Here is a 26335-nt window from a genome sequence, read left to right as displayed (position 1 = left end):
GAGGGAGCAAGTCCATCCTTTTACCCACAGCCAAACCTCTCCCTGTCCCTCTTGCAGCAGCACACCAGAGCCAGGTCAGTCCACACAAAGGAGAAGAGAAGGGATGGACAGGCTGGCAGCCAAAGGACAACACGATCTGCAGCCACCATTTAGCCCAGTCTGAATCCACTGGACACCTGTCAGCAGCCATTTGATTTATTGCTAAACTTGAACTATAGACTGTAATTGGTAAATCTGCAGGATAGATCAAAACACACCTGAGAGACCTTCAAATTATCAACTATTACAGCTGTTTGATTACTTTGGAACCACTACTGATACCCGATATCAGCTCAAGGCCATGTCTGCAACTGTCTGCATCAATCCAGTGAAGTGGTCTGCAGAAAGATGTCAGAACAGAGACAAAGTGGGCTATGTCCAGAAAAGGTTAATCAATAGCTTGCAAGGTTGACTGAGTGCCATTAAATACAGTCGTGCACCTACTGTATATAAGATGTGACCTGTCGTCTGTATCATTCTCAGTCACCATTTCTGCCATACTGGTAGTTACCAGGTTGTCCACCTGGAAGATTTTGTGTACAGCCAGAAATGTTCATATCATCATGGATCTGGGGAATAGTAATAATACTCTGTTGCACTTTTTGGTTTCTTCTAGGGAGGAGGAGGAGGTAAGGAATCTGTTTGTAAATGTATCTCAGTATACCAAGTATTTACTTCTGACAAACATGCTGTGTATGTGCCTAAAATTAGTATAACCTTAAGTTTATCAGGTGGATAAATGCAGGTAGATAAATGCAGGATAACATGGGCAACAAGGTACTTTGGTCTTTTGAGAGGTTTATGTTACAACAGAACTTGTCCATACAGGCTTTTAATAACAGTGAGTTAATGCCTAGGCATGTGTTGATACTAATCTATGCACAAATGAGGAAATTAAAATATTAATATACATGTTCTGATTTCCTAAAGTACTGGGCTATAGCTTTACCTGCATTCTAATTGCAGCTAATACCTACTTCTATCTAATTATAGCTTAATACCAACTTACAAAAATTTTCATATTATCCATCTATCTTAACTAGTTATTCAGAAAAAGTTATTTGCTTTTCTGTTGTAATTTTATAGTTTTCATCAGTCCTTTTCTTGTTTTATTATAAAAAGTTTAATAAAAAGGTGAAAATATTTAAGTTCATATAATAATAACCACCAGCAACATAGTAGAAGAACCAAATTATTATCTGAAAGTTATTTTAGCAGCCACAGTGACTGTATGCAGGGGAGTAGTTTTCTGACTGTCGGAATAAAAAATATAATTTAAGCATATGCTTCATTTTAAGCATATGCTTAACATAAAGCATGTTCTTAATGACGCTTTGCTCGAAAGACTAAATCTTATGCTTACTGAAGATCATGGCCAAATTCCCACTGTGTTCAGCAGGACCTGGTCCAAATGGGATATGCCAATAATAACAACCTTTCTACACTCAAAAGGCTATTCTCTTTGGTGTTCAAATTGATTTGTGAATACCATTGCCAAAAATGTTTCAGACAATGTTAGTGGGAAAGATTATTTATTTATGGGGCAATTAAGTATCTGTGCATGTTAGCTAGTGGCAACAATGCTGCATGTAAGTAGATAAAAAATAAACTCATGATCTAGGGAAAAGAAATGTGACAAAGTCAAACTGTGTTTTGTTATGCTTATCATAATACAGACTGTTAAAGTTATTCTTTTTTGTATACGATAGAAATCACAATAGGATTACTCTTTAAAGGCAAAGAAATTACTTATCAACAGCAGCAGAAATCAACTATTGCAAAAAGCTTCGCATCATTGTTTTACTTACCTTTACTTACCTTTGCTTACTCTCCTGGAGGAGAGATCTTGATACGTACTTCTAAACACAGCTTTTGTTTGTGTTTTGCAGGCAAAAAGGAGAGCCACCACTTGAAAACGGGTTCCTTCCATACCTGGGCTGTGCCTTGCAGTTCGGTGCCAACCCCCTTGAATTCCTCAGAGAAAAGCAAAAGAAGCATGGCCACATTTTCACTTGCCGAGTAGCGGGGAAATACATTCATTTCCTCACTGACCCTTTTTCATATCATTCATTGATACGCCACGGAAAACACTTGGACTGGAAAAAGTTCCATTTTGCTACTTCTGCCAAGGTACCATGTTAAAAGTGGCTTCAATATCTAACACGTAAATTATCTGCTGGCAGGACAGACTGTATCCCTGTAGCATAACCGTGCCTTTGAAATATAATTGACTTCACATTTCTGCACTTTCATTGGTTTAAAACATTGGGGTCTTTTTTTCCCCCTTTCCTTAACAGAAAGGAAATATACAGTAATTTGGATTGTAAAAGAAGGACATTTAGTCAGGTAGTATTCCTAATTGATGAAGTAGAAACACAGTTAGCACCTTTTTACAAAATGATATATAGCTTGCTGAAGCTGAAAACTTCTTCAGGAGGTTCTCATCACTATGGAAGATTAACTCCCAATGCCTTAAAAAATGATGCAGCACAGCAGAAGCTCAATCAAACTCTTACTGAAGTAAGCAAAAAGGGTCCTTTTGATGTCAGTGGGAGTTGAATGAAGCTCTAGGTAGACACATCTATTGTAAGCATGCTTGGTTTTATTTTCATTTGCATTCTTAACTGCTATGAGAAAGTATCAGTTCTAGTATTCACAGTCCTTATACTTTCCTTTAGTAAGGTATGCAGTTATACTTTGGCTTTAATTTCTGTTAGACTTTATCATCAAGGTTATGACAGGTCTTATTTATCATGCATGCAATTTATTTTGTGACAGGCTTTTGGGCATGGTAGCATTGACCCAGCAGAGGGAAACACCACTGAAAATTTTCATCAGACTTTCATTAGAACCCTTCAAGGTAACGCCCTAGATGACCTCATCAAAGCAATGATGGAAAATCTACAAGACGTCATGCTGCAGTCAAGAACATCTAAACTTCAGTTTAATGCCTGGATAACAGAAGGACTTTACACATTCTGTTGCCAGGTGATGTTTGAGTCAGGCTTTTTAACACTTTTTGGTAAAGAATTTAATTCAAATCATGACAAAAATCTATCAAAGCAGGAAACCGAGAGAGCACATATTCTAAATGCCCTTGAAAATTTCAAGGAATTTGATAGGATCTTTCCGGCTCTTGTGGCGGGGCTGCCTATCCATCTATTCAAGAGTGCCCACAGTGCACGTGAGAAGCTGGGGGAAGCACTGCTCCACAAGAACCTCCTGAAAAGGAACAACCTCTCTGAGCTTGTCACCCTCCGCATGTTCCTGAATGACACTCTGTCAACCTTTGATGACATGGAAAAAGCGAAGACCCATGTGGCAGTACTCTGGGCCTCGCAAGCCAACACCATTCCTGCCACATTTTGGAGCTTGTTCTATCTTCTTAAGTAAGTCCCAATGTTTCTTGCTTCCAAATGAGAAAAATAATGTTTATTGTCTTTCAGAAACCAGTCCACCGCTACGGGCAAATTCCACTGCTTGATACTTCTTCAGTATCAAGAAGCTTACTGATTACAACACAAGTGGCGTGCTGTTGTGGACTTCTGCAGAAACCCCCCTCACTTGCCTCAGACCAAGTAGAGGTACCACAGAGCAATGCCAGAGAAAATTTTCCAAAAAAAAAAAAAAAAAATCCAGGGCAATGCCTTGAATCCTAGCATTAAAAAGTAGCATGTGATAGACTTTGTAAAGACAAATTTACCAACATGGCAGCTCCCTGCTGCTTTCTTCACCCAGACTGCAGCAGAGCTCTTGCACTTGGATAAAGCTGTTGCAGCAGCATGAAGATTGAGATCCCGAATCCTGAACTATTCATATATGTTTTAGGCCGGTGATTTGAGATTCTCTTGAGGTATATGTCCAAATTCCTCAAGAGAAGGAAGGACATTCAAAGCCTTAAGTGGGTTAAGATTCCTGTACATAATTTCCTAAATTTCCAGAGTAGACTTTCCTATATAGTATTTTCCTAACTTTAGATATCTGCAGTATAAACTGGAGCTGCTGAGCTTGTTACTCATGAGAGGAGAGCACAGTTCGGATAAAACTATTAATTGTCCATTTTAGAGTGAGTATACTCCATGGAATATAAACTACCCCAGCTCTTAAGTATGTATCTAAATCTCTGATGTTTTTATTTAGCCAGTGGCTTGTAACCTCATACCTACCAGCCAGTGCCAACTGAGGTTATTTGGTACTTTTCATTCTAAGAAGGCATTGCCTTAAAGCGTCCTGGCTGATCATGCCTTCATAATGACAACACTATAGGATACTGCATTATTATCTATACGTATTGCACCATATATTGTTCATATATTCCATTTCAGTAAGAAAGTCTAAATAGTAAAGGATATTCTCTGGACTTTTAGCATTTGGAAGATTCTTTACAGCTAAACAGAATATTGTCACATAATAGGACATCATCCAGGATAAGTGATGTTATAAAACTGATTTATGATCCCCTTCCCAAATCTTCTACCTGCAATGGAGCTCTTTCCTAATATACAATTGAATGTTTCATTTCTTATTCTTGGCATTGCTTTTTAGTGACATCACTAGTTATTACCTGTGTTACACACATTAGTTCTGTCCCACTTGTCATTGGAGACAGATCAAATACTTGGGGTTCTTTTCTCTTTTAGAAGTTATTGTATCTTTGCCAAAATGTGAAAAAGTCTAATTGCATAAGTAGATTTTGCTGCAACATTTTCATTTTGGAAGGTTGTACTTGCCAGCTAACAAACTAAATTTTAGTTAGGGAGAAAATGAATGGCACAAACCCTTTTTAAACCATTCTTAAGCATAACATTATGTCATACTTCTGCACTTTTGATTTTAGGAATCCAGAAGCAATGAGAGCTGCTACCAAAGAAGTGCAAAGTATTTTGGAAAGTGCTGGAGAGAAGATCAGCTTAGATGGCAAACATATTTCCTTGAACCGAAAACAGCTGGATAACATGCCAGTACTAGGTATGATTGTTTTATGCAGGAGTGCCAGAAGTCACCCCACAATTTTCACAATCTTCTATTTGTTGCCATATAAGCACTTGCTATGGAATTACTATTAACCTGCAAACACCAGAACAAAAACCTCTATGTTCCTTGGCAATGGCCAACACAATCAGTCTTCCCAGTATCAGAGGTGGTCCTGATATCAATTCACATGAATAGCATTTTTTTTCCATGGGTAATGGCATGTCTGAATACTGCTGCACAACTATTCAGTGTTGGACACCCATGGATAATTCAGAACAATATTTTCTTTGGTAATGACTTTAGATCAAATGAAAGGGTGTTGCCAAATTGTATATGCCAGCTGTTATTATGTGAAGCAAGATCTTCTAGTACCATTACTGGAATTTCTTCTTAATGCTTTTCAAATTACAGGCATATATTTCAAGTGTCCAAGTTACAGGGAAGAGTTTTGAAAATGTCACTGTTTGACTACTGCTGATTTTTTAATCAGTTTATATGGAAATTAAACAAAAAACAAGGTGCTTCTGTGCACCAGCACTAAAAGTTTCAGAAAATCCTGATCACTGCACTGTTTCTTTTTCTTGTTATGTTTTCAGTTTTTACTTACTTCAGCTTAAAAATGTGTCTCACTTTCAAATATTCTGTTGCATCAGCTATGAGTAATTTTCTAGGGGAAAGCGGATTATGTTCTCAGTGTTATCTGCAGAAGGGATAATAATGCTAACAAGAAATGAGAAAGATACTTTCTTAGGCATTTATAAAGTTATTGTTAAATTATTTCTTTTAATAGGCTTTAATAGTGGGTTTGAATTAGCTCAAAATATGTCCTCCCCCAAGGACATATACATACTATTTATGTGGTAATCATTCCTTTTCGTCTCTCTATAGATAGCATCATCAAGGAGGCAATGAGGTTATCGAGTGCATCCATGACTTTCCGAGTTGCTAAAGAGGATTTCACTTTGCACTTAGAGAATGATTTTTACAACATTCGCAAGGATGATATTGTAGCTCTTTATCCTCAACTTTTGCATTTTGATCCAGAAATCTATGCTGATCCTTTGGTAAGTATTTATCATAGTGCATTAAATTCTGAGCTCTAGCAGAAGCTAACATGTATTTTAATAGAGCACTTACCAAGAATGCTCTACAGCTGTTTCTCTGTTGTGCTCCAGACAGTCTGTTCTTATGCCTGGAGTCTCAAGGAAAGGCAAGCACTTCCCGCAAAACATGTTTTGGTGTAACCAAAAGGTGTGCTGGAAACCCAGGAGAGCCTCTTAGTTTTTGCCTTCCTCAATAAGGAAGGATCACCACTTGGGTGGGAGGAGGAGGAAGGGATCGAGAGAGGACAAGGATAAGGATAATATTTTCTCAATGACACAAAATGAGAAACCTTCCAGTTCTGATGCATGAACAAGGATGCAAGTTGTAATGCTTATTTTAAAAGGTCAGAAAAGAAGTTATCAAAAGGATTCCCTAGCTTGACTCTAGCAAAGATCCTGAGATGATATTGTCCCACATGCCAGAACTTCTCAGGGGCTACCCTTTGCAGAAAGCACCTTAGGGCCTGGTACGACCATGAAGCACAAAAACTGTCCTGTACAGTGTTTACTGACAGAGGCTCTTCCCTCCCAGCCTGCACTTTGTGTCTTAATATCATTATCCAGTCCTTGGAGGTATTCAGATATCAACTAACTCTTTTGTGGGTTTTATTACAGACATTTAAATACGATCGCTATCTCAATGAGAATGGAGAAGAAAAGACTGACTTCTACCGCAATGGTCGCAAGTTGAAGTATTATTATATGCCATTTGGGACAGGAATAGCAAAATGCCCTGGCAGGTTATTTGCTGTCCATGAAATTAAACAATTTTTGGTTTTGGTATTTTCATACTTTGAGATTGAACTTGTGGACAATAACGTACAATGTCCTTCTTTAGATCAATCCCGTGCAGGACTGGGGATTTTGCAACCATCCAATGACATTGATTTCAGGTATAGACTGAAATGTCTATGAATATATGTATATTTTATTATATTTATAAACTGTGTACAGTATAAATACACTATATAACATATACTTTGTATATATATTATGTATGTATGCAAATGAAACATTGCAAGTCTCAGGGGAAAATCTATAGGAAGATGCTACTTCATCAACATAATAGAGAATACATAATACTATTATGGTACCAGACAATAGGTTTAATGCATGGTGTTGATACAAAAGTTACTCCTTTTACCAACCATTCTAAAATGCAAGTTATGACTTTGAATTGTGTGTGTACAATAGTTCATTTTTTTCTGCCAGCAAATACCTTCACAGAGTAATATAGTTAAAATTTCATCAGGTAGTTCAAAGTAATTATAAAAATTCAACAGGAGTTAAAACATACTCATTTTTATAACTGAAATGTTGGAGGTGGAGGGTTCTCACCATGGGTGAAATAAAATTTTTTATAGTATAAAGGCAGACTGGGGGAGGGGAGAATTTCCTGGGGAAGTACCTTTATGTTTTTATTAAAAACTAGAATAGACTTGAATAAAATCTACAAAATCTTTCACGTTCTAGTGAAACTGCAAGACTTGTATTATATTCATTGTAATATATATTTCTGTTCAGAAAGTTTTAAATGTATTACAATAAATGATATTGTCTGCATTAAATGCCTCTCTAGACTGTTGGTTGTTTTAATGTCTTAACATTCTCAAAGTTTTATGCACTCATCCCAAGCCACCTGAGCCACCTTTAAACTAACCAGCTCAAACATCGCAGAATATCCCCGCTTGGAAGGGGCCCACAAGGATCATGGAGTCCAACTCCTGGCTCCACACAGGACCACCCAAAAATCAGACCGTTTTTTCTGAGAGCGTTGCCCAAACACTTTTTGAATTCTGGCAGGCTTGGTGCCATCACTGTTACTCTGAGGAGCATGTTCCAGTGCAGGACCACCCTCTGGGTGCAGAACCTTTCCCTAACACCCAGCCTGACCCTCCCCTGTCCCAGCTCCATGCCGTTCCCTCGGGTCCTGTCGCTGTCCCCAGAGAGCAGAGCTCAGCGCCTGCCCCTCCGCTCCACTTGTGAGGAAGGCGCAGGCTGCCATAAGGCCTCCCCTCAGCCTGCTCTGCTCGGGGCTGAACAAAACAAGGGGCCTCAGCAGCTCCTCATACGTCTTGCCCTCTAGACCGTTCACCATCTTTGTTGCCAATACGGAGATAAGTAAATAACCACCAGTGCTATTTTGCACCCTTCTCTAAATTCCGTATATCCATAGACCTTCATTGGTCATACTCCATAGATCTTCCTAGTCTAATTCCATTAAGGCTACTATGGATATGCCCACACATTTCACTTTCAGTGGTGTCATGTCTGTGAGAACAATCATTTCAGACATATCATTTGGTTCTCTGTAACATCCTGTTACTTTCTGCTGCAAATGGTGGATGGGTGTCACACAAGTCCAGTTTTAATGAAACATCTTCAGGCTGAAAGAAAGAGTTTTCTTATTATCTGCCAATGAAAAGAACAAATGGACTTAAAATATTGTTGTTATCCTATTTTTTGTATGCTTCTAAGGATTTATGATCTGAACTTTTGTCCTCGAATCAAATGTTAGCCTCATCACAGAAGATGAGATACAGAGCTATTAGATATTTTAAAATTTCACATTCTGGCAGGACTTCTAATCTAGCTGATAAAGCTCTTCCTAAACATGGAATTTTACCAGGACCCAGTCCGGGAGCTGCTTTATATTATGCATCTGTTTCTATTCTCACTATCCACTGTGCTAAATATTCAAAGGCAATGAAAAAGATTCTGTAGTGTGTGATTATTACCCGTGTGTTACCTTTGTAAATTTATTTAACCTTTTTCCAATTTCAAAAGAGAACAAAGAACACTACATTGTTGCCATTTGTATCTATAACATTTAAACAATTAGATATAATGAAAGTGGCTTTGAATTATTAGTTTGGTTCTCTTGGTAAGGGAAGTGCCCAGTCTTGGGTACAGCCTCTTTTCATACTTCTGTGAATTATGTTTTTGTATGATTTATATAAATTACAGCACATTCATTGTAAGTTAGTATTGACTCAGAGAACACACGAAAGCCTGACATTATCATAATTACATATGCCCTGGCACATATTATTACCATTAGAGTATCTACTCCTCCTTTCTTAAACAAATCCTTTCTAAAACTACTGTTTTTGAGAGTAGCAAGTGCGTGCAATGTTTTAAGTAAAATAACCTTCCTTGATGAAAAGGCATTCTAAACAGAATTGCAACAGTAGATAATGGAAGATAAGAAGATTGCTAAATTAATTCCATGCTCCCTGGAAAGTTAAACTTCTTTCATATCCTCTCTTCTCCTTCATACTGACTGCTCCAGTCTGTTCTGACTATGGTTTAATGTTTTCTTGCAGCTCCCTTAATCTATGAGAAATCAAAGTGTTCAGTGGCTCCTAAAGCTGACCTGACTTTAGCTGCCCAAGGAATAACAACAGTAGAGAAGTAGTGCGGAAAACACCGTAGGATTCACCCGGATGATTAAAATTGGGTTCTGAACATTGTGAGGAGGTTACTGACTGTATCCCCAAGAGTTAATGCCTTCAGAGACAGCACATAAAGCCAGCATCTCTGTGACTACTTGGCACTTTTTCCTCCTTCCCCTGCTGTATGACAAGCCTGATCCCTTGGAAACATGTTCTCAGGGCTTTGCTTCACTGGTCCAATCTCATTTACTATACCAATAGTGTGTGCATTAGGTCAGATGCCTGTTTTCCTTCCTAGGACTCTGAAACACACTATCTTAAACCAATAAATCTGCCAATAAATCTTTTTTATTCATTCTGGCTACTTGCCACATGGACAGATCTACAGAGGGTACTGGGAAATAAATAGGTGCAGTCTATCTGGTCCTTCAGTCCCTTCATAGACACCTTAGTATTTTGCCTGCAAGTTCAGTTAGAGGCAACCATCCACATTTTTCATTGCAGCAGACATATAAGAAGAAACTCAGTTTCTGTTTGATATTTTTTTTGTGTTTCTTTCTTTTTCTTTGTTTGTTTTCGTGAGGATTGGATCAGTCTTTAATGTTCAGAATGTACAAGATAAATGCTACAAATAAGTTAGGCTTTGTCTATAGCCTTCAGCTAATTTTGCACCAAGAAAGTGAAGACCAAATACATAAATAAAAATTGTAAGGTTCTCTGACTAGACTGCTATTTACAAATTTATGTTTGGTTTTGAAGCCAATGCTAAATTGTTGTTGACATTTTAGAACAAAAAGTGCTTCATTGCAACCTGCATAAATCCCTATGAATTTCCAATGGAAATAATCTAAACTGCTACTTTTAAAACTCTATTTGCAATTAAAATAACTATACTGTTTTATTTGTAATACATATTGATGCACATGATGAAAAACTTTGCTTTAAAAATTATTTACTGCAATATGGAAAGTAAAAGCTTTCTTTTTCAAAGAAACTTTTATAAACCCAAGAGTAATACAAAAGAGAGATACTCCTGCCAAGCCAGATATGACTAAGGAATGGACAGGAGAACTCCCAAGACATTTTGTGTCTGAGGTATTATGGTCCATCTTAGAACTGTGTCCATGAAACTTATTTAACAGTGGATGGATGATTGCAAACCTTGTGTTAATGAGGGAAAATGCATTCCTTATCAAAATGCAATACCTGTAAGAATGGGAGAACTCATGAAACGATGTCTCTAGTAGGAAAGGCTACCTGCAAACGTGCTTCAGGATTTACAGGAGGGTAATGTATCTGGATTTAACTTCTCCAGCATCTGTCTGTCTGGCTACGCTGGCCAGAAATGTGAGACAGATGTGAATGAATGTCCAGCTTCCATTGGCACATGGATAAAGGTCCAGTCTGAGACTAGCTGAGACTAGCTCTTTAGGCCTCCCAGGACTACATAGTCATTCTAGGCCGAAAGCCAATACCAATCTAGATTGTAATTTTTATTCCCATCGAGAATTGGAAATCAGTTAATGTCAAATAAAGTGAACGGTGAGACATGGGTCCTCCAGCTGGCTTGGTCATGCTAGTGTAACTGAGCATAGTAGTACCATGTTAAAAAACAAACAAGCAAACGTGAATAAGGGTCATGTGAATAAGGTCTATGACCATACGAATTGTTTAGAGTTGGGTTGGCAATGTCCACAAACTGCTTAGGGTCTGGCTATGTTGTAAAGACACCATCAAGTTCTAGCCAAATTCTTTTTAACCAGCCAGCTCATCTTTCTATAAACTATTTATAAAGGTGTGTAAATATATCCTTTTTAATCTAAATCAGAGGATTATAACTTTAAGTTTTATCAGAAATATTTTCACAGGCCGTAACCACAAATTACATATATATATATATATATACTAGGATTTTATTTTAGACTTCCATCCACATTCATTATGGGATTTAAAGCAAACATGTCATATTATGCAAATGTTTTGTATTTTACCTTTGTTATTGGTCTATGCTTTTATAAATAAATAATTTTTAAAAAAAAGGAAGAAAAAAAGGAAAGAAAAATGGAGAGAGTTTTTTTTAGAAGAAAATTCCAACACTCCACTTTTTTCTCCTATCACATCCTTTCATTCATATTATGCACTTGATTTAAACCTATTAAGAGCAAGAACATTCATAGACATAGCTCCAAGTGCAGGCTAATGATCTATCCTGCACTCAAGCCTTTCTACAAAGACTTTACAATAAATCTGACTCACAACCATCTACTGCTCTGAGGTACCTGAGCCAGACGAAGGCTCATTCCATTAGGAATGTGGGGAGCCTACTTCCAAAAGAGAAATCCTGGCACTAGTTCATGCAACACAACTATCTTGTAATAATAGTAATGCAGATAATAACGGACAGATTTTGTACACCTCTCCCACAGAGCTAATTTAAAGATTTACCATGAGAGGCAATGAGACCATCTAACAAATCACAGCAGGCAGGAGAATCCATATACCCATCCCACCCAAGTGTAATGCCTTAACTGCAGACTCACTGCATATCGGTAGAAATCAGAACTGTAGCCAGACCATACACAGGGTCCCACTGGGGTGGCTCAAGTGCTCCTGCCGAAATTCCTGTGGGAGCATGGCCATTGCCATTCAACTTCCCATCACCGCTCTTTTGCTGGGGTAGGAATTCTCAATGGACATCTGGACCCACAAGCTGTGAATTGGTACTCACTGGGTAAGAAATATAAAACAAGAGAGGTGATCAGCTCTTCTTGTCCAGTTCTGAACTCCTGTAACATAAGGAGCATATCAGCATATCTTCAGAGGACTCTGCAGAGCAATGCCAATTTTTAATGTTAACCTAGAGTTATGAAGCTGAAAAGATCCAGGATAACCTCTTGAGCACTTTCCCCACTTTGTGACAAAAGAGATGCAAATGAAATGTGTGAACAGTTCTCCTTCCTTTTTCTTTTTTCTTTTTTTAATTTTTATTTTTAGTATTGGCTAATATGCAAGTATATTCGTTTCCTTCCATGACCGCTACTTTTCTAACCTCATTTAAACCTCTGTTACCAGGGTCACCCAGATGCAAGTGAGGGGAGAAAACGGTACAAAGTCTGTGGCTGCTATGCCTCAGCTAATGTAATCAAATACTTCAGCAATCAATACTCATCTGCCTTGCCAGGGTCACGGACACCACAAAGTTATAGCAGGGCAATTCTGTGTGCTGCCTCTCCAAACAGCAATACTTTTCTTAAGATATCAGACCAAAAAAAAAGGCAAGATGAAAGACTGTACAAGCAATTAGAAAAATACTGTGCAGACCCAGGCTGGTGTGAAGGAGGCAGCCTACGCCATGTGCTGTGTGAGTCTTTGAGTCTTTCACACTACCTCTCTACTACGCAGAAGGAGATATGGGCAGAAAGGAGGCAGAGACCCCACCTCCCAGGTGAGAACCCTAACCATCCGGCTAGCTCAGGCATTCACTGCTTTTCCCAGTGGTAGCTTTTCTCTGAAAAACTGAACAAATTGAGCAGGATGATTTGCATGTCTCCCAACCTGTACTCTTTTAATGAAAGTCCTCTCTTAGCTCAGAAACTATTCAGTTTTGACATGGGATTGAAGTCCCGGAAGTAGATGAGGGAATCAAATCCACATGCTGAGGGCAGACTCTAACCATGGTGAGTAAAAGTGAGGGTACCTCCTGAGGGAGGCACAAGCACTTGGTACACACCAAGGGGTTTTAAGGGCACAAGCTTTTTTGGACCCAGATGAGCTCTGCACAGGGCTTGGTAGGTGCCTCTGCAGAGCAATCTTGGGATAAGAAGCAAGACACAGGCAGCTGAATGGGAGCAGGTGGTGTATAACCTGGCAGAAAGAGGCATTTTGGTTGAAGAGGTGGAAGCAAGACAGAGAAAATGTTTTACAGTTTTTAGGCTAAAATAAATCTTTCCTCATGGTGGAATTCCTGGAAGTGACACGATGACCTTACTAAAGTAACAAGGCACTTTATCAGAAAAAGACAGTTTTACATTTCTGAAACCATGCTGGCCATTGCTGCTATTCACCAGCTGGGAGTCATCTGCAGAGAAATTACACCTGATAACCCTTTGCTGGATGCTAAAGGTCAGGTAACACTAGCTTGACGGCCAGTCAACCGTCTCTGGCAGGCTGAACCAGCTCCTTTCCAGCAGAGTGGGCATGAAGCAGCAGCAGCCACACTTGGAGGTGGTAGTGGCACGCCTGGGATGTGGAGGATGCAGCACCCACGGGTCTTGGTAGCTTTGGCTCTAGGTGGCTGGGATCTGGCCCTTGGGAGCTGCAGCACACTGGTGATTTTCTCAAGGTTCAGGTTCAGCCTGGAACTGCTTGGCAGGATGAATCTAAGACCATCTTAGCCAAATTTTAAATGGAAGAAGCTGTTAGTGCATTGTGTGTGGAGCCAATCTCTGAGACCTGATGGTCTGAGGGTCAAAGCTGTGTGCAAGGTGCTCTTTTCAATAAATAAATAAATAAATAAATAATCACTCCTGGGCTCAGACAAAGGAGGAACGGTAGGTGCCCATTAACAGTGCTGCTTCTAAGTTCAGCCAGCCACTCTTCAACATAACAAGTGTTTTCAATGACTGCAGTTTTGAGCTAAGATTTTTGAAATCCTGGATGAAGGTCTTAAACTGTTCTTTGATCTTAATGTAGAGATTACACGATAAGCTAGTCTTTACATTACAAGACCTTTCGTGCAAGTTTCCAAAGAAAAAAAGAAGAGGAAGCCAAAAAGGGAGAAATCACGGGATAATTCTTTCTGAAAGCATGAAATATGCTTTCCTGATAATTACAGCTTGGCTGTCAGTAGCATGCTTCAGAAGATACTGTCCATGGTCTTAGTGTAATCAGATAGCTGAAGCAGGATAGATAGGCATCCACTGAATGATCATCGGTTATATCATCAGTTTATGATCTGCACAGAGTGCTGAAGTAGGGTAATTGGCAGCCTGAACATAGCACCAAGATCTGCCCTCGTTCACACCACAATAACTGCAGTTATGTCAACACACTTAAACAGCTCGCAGAGGGGGCTTGAGCATAATTATGGCTATGGTCTGTCCCTCTTTAGCCAGCTGTATAAGGAGGTTTGGTGGTAAAAGCAGTCATTGCCTCACAATAACCTTAGAATTAAACAATAAAGAGGTTACATATTATTAAATGGACTACTGTCAAAGTAAATACCTGTCTTGCTAACTGTTGTTGACATTACTTTGTTTTCTGCCAAGACAGACAGCTCTATGAGACACACTTAAAATCAAATGATCAAAATCAAATAATCTTCAGTGGTTCACATGTCATGAAAAGAGAGAGAGGTAACTTCAGCGCAATTATTGAAGAGCCACCGATTTTTAAAATTAAAAGTCCATTTTACATAATTCATCAGTCTCTACTTATCTTTTAAAGATAACAGCCACTTCTGAAATTCAGACAGATGGATCCCACAGAGGTTTTGAAAGACTAAAACACCTTAGCTGATTAAATCACTCTGGTTTTGGGAACAATTCAGTGTGAAGAACCATGTAATTATTTTTCAGGAGCGTTTATGTAATAGTTGATTGGAAGGGGATTAGATGTCTCACAGGCTCCAATAGCTGCAGACTCAAGACTTACAGACATTCACAAGAACATCAGAAGATCATAGGCTGGCAAAGGTCAGATGAAAAGACTGCCTATTTTAGCTTTCTGTCATGAGTAAATGCCCCACAACGCCAACAGAAATATATGAGAGTAAGGCAAATGGCAGTGGAACTTCCTCAGGATCTATATAAGGCACCCCATCAACTTGTTCTCAGAGGTGTTCAACTTACTGGCCCTTTTCAAGAAAACAAGTGTTTTTTCTGTGAGGTTCTGGTGGCTTTTAAGAGTCCTCGTTCCTAGCATTAGGTGCTTGTGGACACACTGCATGAAGGTAAATCAGAGCCTGCAAGAGAATTGTGGACAGATATGAACATTTACTACCTCCAAAAGCTTTATCACTCACCACCATGAATTTGCAGGACTGGTTTGAAGCACAGGATGATAAAAGTTGTGCCAAAGGGTTGCATTAACAGATAGGAGGTAATTCGGGCCTTGCTGACCTACCATGATCTCAGCTCTGCTCTCTTTAAGGCTAACTGCTCCTTAAGCAGAGGGAGAAATGCTTCCTCTCTACTTTACACGGCATTTCAGCTTGGATGCTCTACCCAAGTAAGCAAAGCCTCAGGAAAGGTGAACAGTCAAGGAGAGGCTATCTGAAAACATACCCTCCACATTGAACTGGTTCATCTCATTGCTATTTTATTTCCTAGCTAGAAGAACTTAAACCAAGGAATAATGTTCTTATAAGGGCTAAAAGATGATGTTAAAAATGATAAGGGAAGCCATTAACAATGCAACCAACAGTCAATTAGATGGGTTCTGCTAACTATGACTCATAATACCAGTACACTGTCAAGTGACTTTTCCTGAAATTTGATAATATGATAAAAATTAGCAATTCTGTAGAATCTGAAGAAATCATAGTCAGATGATCTGAGTGCTGGATACAAAAATACTGGATACAGTGGATATTTGCCAGGGGAGGTTTAGGTTTAGGTTGGATATTAGGAAAAACTTCTTTACTGAAAGGGTTGTTAGGCATTAGAATGGGCTGCCCAGGGAAGTGGTTGAGTCACCATCCCTGGAGGTCTTTAAAAGACGTTTAGATTTAGACCTTAGTGATATGGTTTAGTGGAGGACTTGTTAGTGTTAGGTCAGAGGTTGGACTAGGTGATCTTGGAGGTCTCTTCCAACCTAAATGATTCTGTGATTCTGTGATATGCTATGCCACAGAGCTATCTGCAGGTGCCTGATGTTAGGTTTGTACCACCAGAAGGTAGATGCCAGGTTGCAATTCAGAGTACCCAAGCTGACTGCTGAGGCTCCCAGTGCAGGCAGAGCAGAGTCTAGGGCTGAAGGGCAAGCCCGGTCTCACCCCAGGAGTAGTTTCTAAAGTTAAATGGTGGCACAAGTTACATGCTTATTCCTTGGCCTACACACTCAGAATGTTTTTACCGTTGTTTTATTATTGCCACACAGATCAGGACTTTGTAGTAAGAGTTATACAAACAGAGAATAAAACCACTATTCCCAAGGAGGTCACAGTCTAAGGAAAAGAGAAGATGAAAAGCATCCGTCTAGTGGAGGGCAAGGAAACAATGAGGTAGGGTTTGTCTGCATGCCAGCTAGTGGTCTGAATAGACCAGCAGGTTGGCTAATGTTAAGTTCATCACCAACACCGAAAGCATCTTGATCAGGTCAGGTCTAGAACACAAGATAGCAGATGACAGATAGGTGAGGAGGAAGCTATGAAGCTACTCGAAAGTGAAAAAAGAGCAGTTTATCCTTGGTGCTACATAGAGTGCAGAAGGAGGCAGCAAAAGTGGAGGGATCACAGTATAAAAGACCTTTGCAGCAAAAATATGAATTGATTGTAGTAGGACAGGAGAGCACTAGAAAATTGCAGCAGTGACAAAAGAGCTAGAAAGGAGCACCTGGGTGAATGTTTTGTCCAGAGGATGGGTAGGAAAGGCTGTATCTTAACAGCAATTATGCAGAAGCCCAGAGACAGCATTTTAAGAAGAGGAGCACCGCTGACTGTGGCAGAGACTGGCAATGGGTGACCAAGGTTGAGGGTGAGGTATTGGTTTTGAGATTTGACCTGGCTAAAGACATTAGGAGGAAGTGTCACTTGGATGAAGCAAGTGTAAATTCAATTGATGGGAAGCTCGAGCAGCACTTAGGCAGTACTCCAGACTGAGATTTTAAATGGTTTGTTCTGCAAGATTGGAAGCAAGAGAGCAAGGAATGTGGCATGATCGTGACTGAAGTAAGCTTGTATTAGGAAATGAAACAGAAAGGGAGAACAAAAGGTTAAGGGGAGGAATGAGAGACAGGGGGACTATCAGGAGGTACAACAAGAGGAGAGCCCAGTAAGAGCACCACTTTAGTGGAAACCATGAACCTAGATTTCCAGATGAGATCTCAGACAGAGCCTGTTCCAAGCAGTTACTGCTGTAAATAAAATACTGCAGACCGAATTCACATGCATGTACTTAAGCAAATATTTGTGACCACTCTGATCAAAGTTATTAGGTGATAATGTTCAGCCTTGGAAACTGGCCTTGAACAGCATTTATTAAGGTGTTCCACTACTACAGATATCACTAAAGATCAGCACACCAAACTGCACTGTCAACCAGCCTTGAACCTTTGTGCAGAGGACTACCAGTAAAAATGTCCAGAAAATAATATATATGGAGCCTGCCAAATAAAACACATGCCAGCTATCAGCAGCACTGTGTAACCATCATTACAATCTATTGTATTGTTAAAAATATGCTGGACAACAAGAAGTAACTGAGGGAATACTGAATTTTCATTGCTTGCTATACTTATCCATGGCTATAATTATTATATTTTTCAGGCAGGTGTTTTTAATAAGTCAACAACCTTTACTTCAAGTTTGTAACTACAGTGTAATATAGATTTGGCAATGAATATATGGTGAACATACAAGAAGGGAATGAAAAAACTGAGTGTCACATATACAGAGAGAGATTGAAATTTATGACATAGTCTGAAAAACAAAACATCAAATTGTGCAGCCCAAGACTACAGGAAAATAAAATTTAAAAAAGTGTGAAGTGCTATTTTCAGAATGACCAAGAGCCAGAGTGACAGTCAGGTATCCAAAGCCATTTCAAATGCCCTGTGGTATCCCATCTCCAGGCTCACTTCATAAAGGTATGTGGATCCCGTTAAGTCAATTGTCATATCTGTCAACTTCATGGTGTCTTAGAGACCTCAAGACTTCAGGGGCCTGTGGGTTGGCAGCCTAATGAAGCCCTAAACCTCCACTGACTGTAATGGTAGTTGGACACATTGCCCACAGGTAAATGCATGGAGGCAGATACCTACATTTAAGTGTCCTAATCTTTGAACTGAATCCCATTCTCAAAGTTTTGAGGACTGTTAAAGAAACATGGGCTTTGGATTAGGTTTTGGTCATTGACTTTTAAAACAAAGATAGATTTCTACATGAGCAATAGTTATTGATTGTAAACCTGGAGACTTCTCCTCTGAATTACCCTCTGAAAGGGAATCCTGTAGATATAGTATTCTTGGTTTAGGCATCAGATCAGGTAATTTGTGAAAAGCCAAGGGAGTTGAGATTGCACAGACCTGGCAAAGCATTTCTGCCAACAGTTTTTGTGGGAAAAAAAAATAAAAAGTTATATATGGTTTGTTTTTTTCCTGAATCACTTGGGTTGGAATAAAAAATTGTTTTCTTTCAATGCATTCTAGATGAAACCATTCTAGTTTTATTCCCATTTAAAAAACTCATTCATTTCAAGATTACTTCAAATTAAAGGTTTACAGATGAAAAGCACCACTGTTTCCTTTCATCAGCGCTGACTGTCATGATGTTCTGATTTGCTGAAGGTTCTGATGTATTTTCAGGTTAGATCTGCAGAATGACTACCATCCAACTCTTTCCGAAATGACATGTTTCCATAGCTTCATAGTAACTAAAACTTCTGCTTTTTCTATTTGAACCATAAAACTTAACTTTCTCCTACTGTTTGTATATTGATATGTACCTAGACTCATACAGCAATTTCTTTTGAAGACTTTTACCAGCCACTGCTTTGGAGTGAAAGTTCCCCAAAATACAAGCAACTGGCCTGCTTCCAATCTCACCAACATCACTAGGAACTTTGCCTAAAGCTTCCAGAGGAAAGAAACCAGCATGTAATGCTTTTGAAAGTCTCCCCTGTATCGGTTATTATAAAGGCAGAAAGGGGCTTTGTATCTATTAACTTGAAATCACACAAGGGACATATACAGGGACAGGTTCCAAGAACAACTGTACATCCATTGCTGTATGCTCAAATGTGGATCCACCAAACCATGCAGAGATTACTGTCTGCTGTCATTAAATTTTGGCACACAGAATCATAGAATTATAGAATCATTTATGTTGGAGAAGACCTTCAAGTCATCAAGTCCAGTCATAGTCTCATGACTGTGGTAGGCTTCCTATTCAAATCAGGTAGTGACATGCACAACTTGCACATTGCTCAAATGTTTTAAAATGAACGTGCAGAGCTGCATCCTTTTTTTTTTTTTTTTTTAAACCTTAAAATGTAACAGGAAAAAGAATACAAAATTCTTAATCACAAAGCAAAGTCAGTGACTGTTTTATAACACTACTTCTTGGTATTGTTCTGATAAGCTTCTACATATTTATGTTTGATGCTGCAGATGTTTCTTATCATTTTATTAATTTGATTTTATACTGAGCAATAGATGATCTGTATTCAGAGAAGGAAAAAAAAGAGCTTTCTAGGTTCACTGGTGCAAGTCTAATCCACCTCCATCATTACTTTTCACTCCCAAATTCAGGCAGAAATTACATCAATCATAATGTTCAAAGGAAGAATTTTAAAGAAATCTGAAGACACCTGGAAAATTCTTCCTGGTAAGAACTACATTTTACCCTGAATTACAGTCTTGCTAATATCATACTGAAAACTGAGTCATATTCCAAAAACTTATATAAAAATAAAGTCATGATTTTGGAGGACAAAGATTATGTTTTATGGAGAGTGGGGTGGCAGAACTCTGGGGTACAGGTGAACGAGAGAACCTTTCAACCTAAACTATTCCGTGATTCATCCATCCCTCCTTTTTTATCTCTCCTCTTGCTATTGCCAGCAGGGAAGGGAAAGCTTCACACAACTGATGCAGTGCTCATACGAAGAGGTTCAACAGAAAGAGGTTCAAGAGGCTCACACCTTTTGCTGCTGGAGGTTTTCTTGGTATTTTTTTTGGTATTTTTTTTTCAACTTAACAAATGAGAACCACCCCCTGCTGTCTTCTGCAGCAATCCAGACTGACTGGAAGGGGAAAAAAAAAAAAAAAAAAAAAAAAAAAAAAGGAAGAAGAAGAAGAAACATCTGAAAGAGGAAGTTCTCCCATAGCTAGGTTGCAATATCTGCAATCTTTGACGTGTCATGGGCTGACAGATCAGCTTCAACAACAGCTCAAATCCCATTACTGTGATGAAACTGCCAAAGGGCAAAGCGCTCAGGCCTTAGCTTAAAGGTGATAATTATCCACTTAGTCAAAAATGGTGAGGAAAGAGGAAGGCCCTCAGTATCTTTTTTAATTGTTCTAGGATGCAATAAACAGAAAAGCAATGGGGAAAGGGAAGTCCATAATAACCTCTTACAGTAAGAACCAGCCACCACCACTCTCATGCTAAACAATGTCCTTTATTTTTATCACAGAATCACAGAATGCTGGAGGCTGGAAGGTACCCCTGGAGCTCATCTGCTCCAGCTCCTGCTGAAGCAGGGTCACCCAGAGCAGACTGCCCAGGACCACGCCCAGGCAACTTCTGAAAATCTCCAAGGAGGAGAACCCACAACCTCTCTGGGCAACCTGTGCCAGTGCTCCATCACCCGCACAGCGCAGAAGTGCTGCCTGATGTTCAGAGGAAGCCTCCTGTGTGTCAGTTTGTGCCCATGGCCTCTTGTCCTGGTGCTGGGCACCACTGAACAGAGCCTGGCTCCATCCTCTTTGCACCTCCCTTCAGGTATTTATAGACATTGGTGAGATCCCCCTGAGCCTTCTCTTGACCAGGCTGAGTAGTCCCAGCCTCTCCTCATAGGAGAGATGCTCCAGTCCCTTCATCATCTTGGTAACCTTCCATTAGACTCTCTTCAGTACGTCTAGGTCTCTCTTGTACTCAGGGCACCAGAATTGGACACAGCACTCACCAGTGAGTACAGCACCCACTTCTTATGTCCATGTGTATTTGCAGCCAACTTTACTATAAAGAGCCTCTACACTTCACAGTATTTTAGCTCACTGACTCAGGGACAAGGTTTATGCTTCCAATGCAAATCCTGCCTTTTACTTCTCTCTTGAGACAAAAAGGATTTCATTCTGAACAGAGAGGGGCTGAGAAACATCCAGACATCAATGCCTCCAGAACAGCAACAGAGAAGCAACGCAAAAGAGATTCAAGGCGTTTCATTTGAAAAACTTAGCTTAGCTACAGCAAAAAAGGAACAGCAAACAGTGAGGAAACCAAAATGCATTAATGACATTTGCATCAAAAATGACAATTTTGCAATACTGAGTTGAGTACAACAAGTTTCTTCCACTTCAATAAATGTCTTTCAAATGACTTTTTACATACGTACAAAAAAATGGGTGTCGGAAAGAAGGTGAATCCTGGGGATACAAAATATTGTGATCTCTCCTAAAGAAAGTAAATTTTAGGCAGAAAATAAATTGCTACATGATCAGTCTAATTAGCTACCCAACCACAGCATTACTCAGGCTGGTATTCATTACTCAAATAGACTCATTAGCTGCAAAATAGATGAGGTGCAACATAATAAATGAGACCCCAAGAGCACAGAACGAAAATATGTTATCAGAAGACTCCCTCAGTTGCAGTGACAGATGCTGAAATAGGCAAGAACATGAGGAAGAAGCCTGACACGTCTGAAAGGGCAGATACTCAGCACAGGAAGCGCAGACTGCAAGCTCAGTGCTACGATAGCCGGAATAAGGCGGCAGTGTCTTTTATTGCCACATCTGCTGAAGCTTTTCTAGCAGAAATATCCGATACAGTTCACAAATTGTTCCTCAGAACGACAGCATAAAAAGGAAAGAGAGAAATCTCCCCCTATTGATTTGCTGTGCTCGACTGGCACAGTGTCCCTATGTTCTGTATAAGGGCAAACCAGAAAGAAAAGCCTGGCTCTGCACTGATGTTAGCACCTGCTTCGCTAATGCTCAACTACCACATTCAAGCCTGGCCTTCAAGTCTCCAAGATATTCAAGCTTCTTGAAGGCCTAACGCTTTGCTCTTGTGAAGAATTGCAAGCTACCTGCAGATTTTTTTTTTTAATTTTTTTTTACTGATGGAATTAAGACAAAATACTTACCATGTCCTGAATAAAACAAAATATAGTTGGTTCTTAGTCTGATTTCTTAGACTAGCAGTTTTGGCATCTCCTGCTTGGTTTTGTCTGCAAAATCCTAATCCAAATAAGTTTTTCCTATCTGATAGTATAATTAGTGATTGTTTTTTTTGTTTGTTTTTATTTTTTTGTTTGGTATTTTCATTCTGCCTTGCAGGAATTAAGATGTCCCTATAACCACCACAGACAATCTCTCTGTAATAGCAATGCTACTGCTACTACACAAAAATTTAAATTCTTCTGAACATATTACAAAAATTACTTATTATGGACTATCACATTTTTACTGTATGGAAGAGTCTAATTTGTTCACTGAAGCATCTAAGCCCATCAGCAAAACGTAGTCTTCTCTATAATAAAGATGTATTACTATTGTAGAAACATTCAACAAACAATTCCCGTGCTTGTACAGAGCCAGCAGCATTATCTGAGCTTGCATTTGGTACTATTCTAAGAAAGTTCAAAAAATTAAGTGCGTGTTTGTTGGTGGCCTTGGCAATGAGCGAAGGCTATTTGGAAATCACTAACTCCAGGTCACCTCTACCTTCAATGCTTGCGCAGTAGATTGGGTAATAAAGCCCATACAGACAACTAAGGCAAACAGACCTTGCCAGGTTGGCATGTTCTGACTTCTAAGGGTTCAGCTAAACTGCCACTTCAAAAGAGAAAGACAGAGAAAACAAGTATTTACCTGCCTCTACACCAGAGCTAGAGACTATATATGTCAATGCATTAACTTGGAGATCTGTGAACAACACAATTTTATTGCAATACCAATCAATTATGTTCAGACACTAGGAGGAGGCAGAATCGAAGAAACCAGTAACGTTTTCACTAAATTGGTTTATTATTGTTCCAAAGTTTTACTGCAGTAGGGACAGAAGACTGCAACTAGAACTAGGCAGCCGCTATTGTTAGGAACTGCAGACACATGGAAAGACACAGTGCCAGTCTCAAAAAGCTTAGGATCTAAGCATTAAACCTCATTAATTATTCTCACCTGCTTACAGGCAGTCTAATAGTCTTTTAGTGAATTGCTTAGGAGCACAGATTCATATAGGCAGTATGCATTGCAGGCTCAAGGCTGTGATATGGACCTTAAAGGGATTTTCTGTCCATGGATAATATTTAGCTGTGTAAATGAGAAGTGAAAAGCACTGTGTGGGAGAGGTCAGTGCAGGCTAGAGGAGAAATGTGGAGAATCAAAGTTCTTCCAGAGTCCTTTCAAGATTCTAGTTTTCTCACATTTACTTGCTGCCAAAGTGACCTACTCTATACTTTTATCACATGTGCAACCTAAGCTTTAATTCTTAATTTGGACCCTAAGATCCCACAAAGTACAAGAAAACAGATAGAGCTGTCCTACAAAGGCTGAGATCTGCAACAACAGGAATACAAGAAGCACTACCTAAGAAGCACTTATATATTAAGAGTCCTTTAGTGGTCAAATAGGAAAAAAAAATCTTCACTCAGAGGGTGGTGAGGCACTGGCACAGGTTGCCCAGAGAAGCAGTGGATGCCCCATCCCTGGAGGCGTTCAAGGCCAGCTTGGATGGGGCTGTGGGCAACCTGGTCTGGTGGGAGGTGTCCCTGCCCATGGCAGGGGGTTGGAACTAGGGGATCTTTAAAGTCTCTTCCAACCCAAACCATTCTTTATTATATGAAACAGCATAAATAGTCAGACATAAATGTGAAACATTGAGACAACACAGAATGAAGAGAGAGGGGAGGAGAAAAAACAGCAAAAACGCCCCTGTGCAGCCTGGAATACAAAATGACTAACTGAACTTTATTTGCTAAGAACAAAAAATTTCTTGCCATAGTGAACCATGGACAAGAGGAAGGAAAGCTATCCTCAGGAGAAGTTTAGAGGTCTGGAGTCCTTGGGTTGAAATTATCTACCATCAGCTTCCCAGAAAGTCATAGTGGAGACACCAACATTTAGACTGCATAATTTGTTTTGTACTGGGCACATTGTTAAAACCAATTCAAATAGAAGTAGGGTAAGTGAAGTACTTAAGTGACACTGCTATCAGACAATCCAAACTTGCTTAATGTACCCAGGTTAAGTGTTAATTTAATTTATCTTGAGGTCTTGTGCCGAAGAAACTGGATGAAGAAAGGCATTGATTGGGAAGCCTTCCAGTCTACCTGTGTAACAGAATCCTGCAAGCCACTACAATTTTCTGCAAGAAGTGGCACACTGCAGACACTGTTCTGCTGAACAGGAACGACCAGCACAGACAACCAGTAGATAGTCAGGAATGAAGGACCATGGGTGTCAAAAGCTCAGCAGCCTGGAGTACCGGCCGTGATCCAGCAAACTGCCTCTTGCAGAACAGCCAGCTAGGCGGTGTTACACGACCCCACTAAATAAGCATCCTCATGCCTACATCTGCTGAAGGAAATTGCTTTGCCTCTTAGGCTCGAACTGCCTCCAGGTTTGTCAGAGTAATACACCCATCTGCCCCCTCTCCTCTGTTTTTTTTTGGGTTAGTTTATTTAAGTAATTGCCTTAGAGAAGGTTGAAGTGTGGATCACAGAGACCCAGACAGAAACCCGGAGGCTGAATTACACCAAGTTTTCAAAAAGAATCCTTTGAAAACAAACCCTTCTGTCAGCAAGTAAAAATGGCCTTGCTAACATCAACACCTTAGAATCAACGTATTGCAAAGAATATCTTTCATTTATGATTTTCCCTTGTCCATGTGACGGGTATGGTTAATGGACAAGATAGGAACGTTCAGGGAGTCTCCCCTGGCCATATCCCTAACACTAGGGCACAGTTTTTCCTTTGTGGTTATGACTGATGCCAGACCCATTGGAAAAGTCCAGATGAAACCTTAAATGTTTCCAGGCCTTTGAGTTTTACTTTTGATTTTGCAATGGTGGGTTATTAGCCTCTGCATTAAAACCAATTCGCAATACATTAAGGTCAGGAAGAGTTAGCTGTCCTTGCAAGACACTTGCACAAAGCTTTATTTTTACCATTTTTTATGAAGTGTAGAGAGAAAAGCATCTTTAAAACAAAATCAAGTTGGAAGGGCCAGTGAGGTGCATGCTGCACTATGCAAAAACCTTCCCTTTAATGTTTGAAAAGATAAACTTTAAATATGCCTGTACCACTCAGTAGTACATCTGAGCTTTCCTAGTAATGGTTTTAAGATAGGACTCAGGTTCAGCTTTTTCCTCTGAGCAGATCCATTTAAGGTCTAATTGTCTGATCTCTCCAAATGAAGCACTCATTCCTTTCACGTGGACCAAATCGTGGCTTATACTATCCTGAGTGGTGACCACAGTTACCAAGCTGAGTCCAAGACCTGTAGCTGTTTCCAGGAAAAAGGATTCAGGAAGATTCCTTAGAAAACCAAAAAAAATATTGGACTGTAAGAACAAGTCATTTAGTGACAAACATTTTAACATAACCTATATCCACCTACGTTCAATCTTCTGCTTTCAACAATTCATTTTATGCTACAGGATTTGGGGGGACTGTCATGGGAAATAGCACTGCTTTAATAAAAACATGCAGGAATATAATTTTACAGTTACAGGAGTGGAAACCATACATATGACATGTTCAAAATAAGAGAATCGATATGAAAAAGTGACAGAAGTAGAACAAGTATTCACAAGGATTGATGTACTCATTTACGGACAAAAAGTGGCAGCAAAAATCTGTATTCAGAGCCAAAGTTGTCTCAATGGAAAATCTGATTTTAACAAGGACCAGCTTGTTAAGAGATGAACAATACAAATG

At 39.5% G+C, this 26335-nt stretch overlaps 1 protein-coding gene across 1 annotated transcript; it reads left to right on the top strand.

Annotated features, from left to right (window-relative positions):
• The first annotated feature begins 478 nt into the window (after nucleotides 1-478).
• Nucleotides 479-7485, top strand: CYP7A1 (cytochrome P450 family 7 subfamily A member 1). Its single transcript, XM_013185866.3, has 6 exons — nucleotides 479-668; nucleotides 1929-2169; nucleotides 2818-3428; nucleotides 4877-5007; nucleotides 5902-6077; nucleotides 6732-7485. The coding sequence occupies exons 1-6, from the start codon at nucleotides 589-591 to the stop codon at nucleotides 7029-7031; spliced, it is 1539 nt and encodes a 512-aa protein (XP_013041320.1). The 5' UTR covers nucleotides 479-588; the 3' UTR covers nucleotides 7032-7485.
• The last annotated feature ends 18850 nt before the right edge of the window (nucleotides 7486-26335 follow it).

Source organism: Anser cygnoides, chromosome 2 (assembly GCF_040182565.1).
Source record: "Anser cygnoides isolate HZ-2024a breed goose chromosome 2, Taihu_goose_T2T_genome, whole genome shotgun sequence".
Lineage (NCBI taxonomy): Eukaryota > Metazoa > Chordata > Aves > Anseriformes > Anatidae > Anser > Anser cygnoides.
Note: the sequence above shows the minus strand (reverse complement) of the source record. Positions and strands in the feature narration are given on the sequence as shown.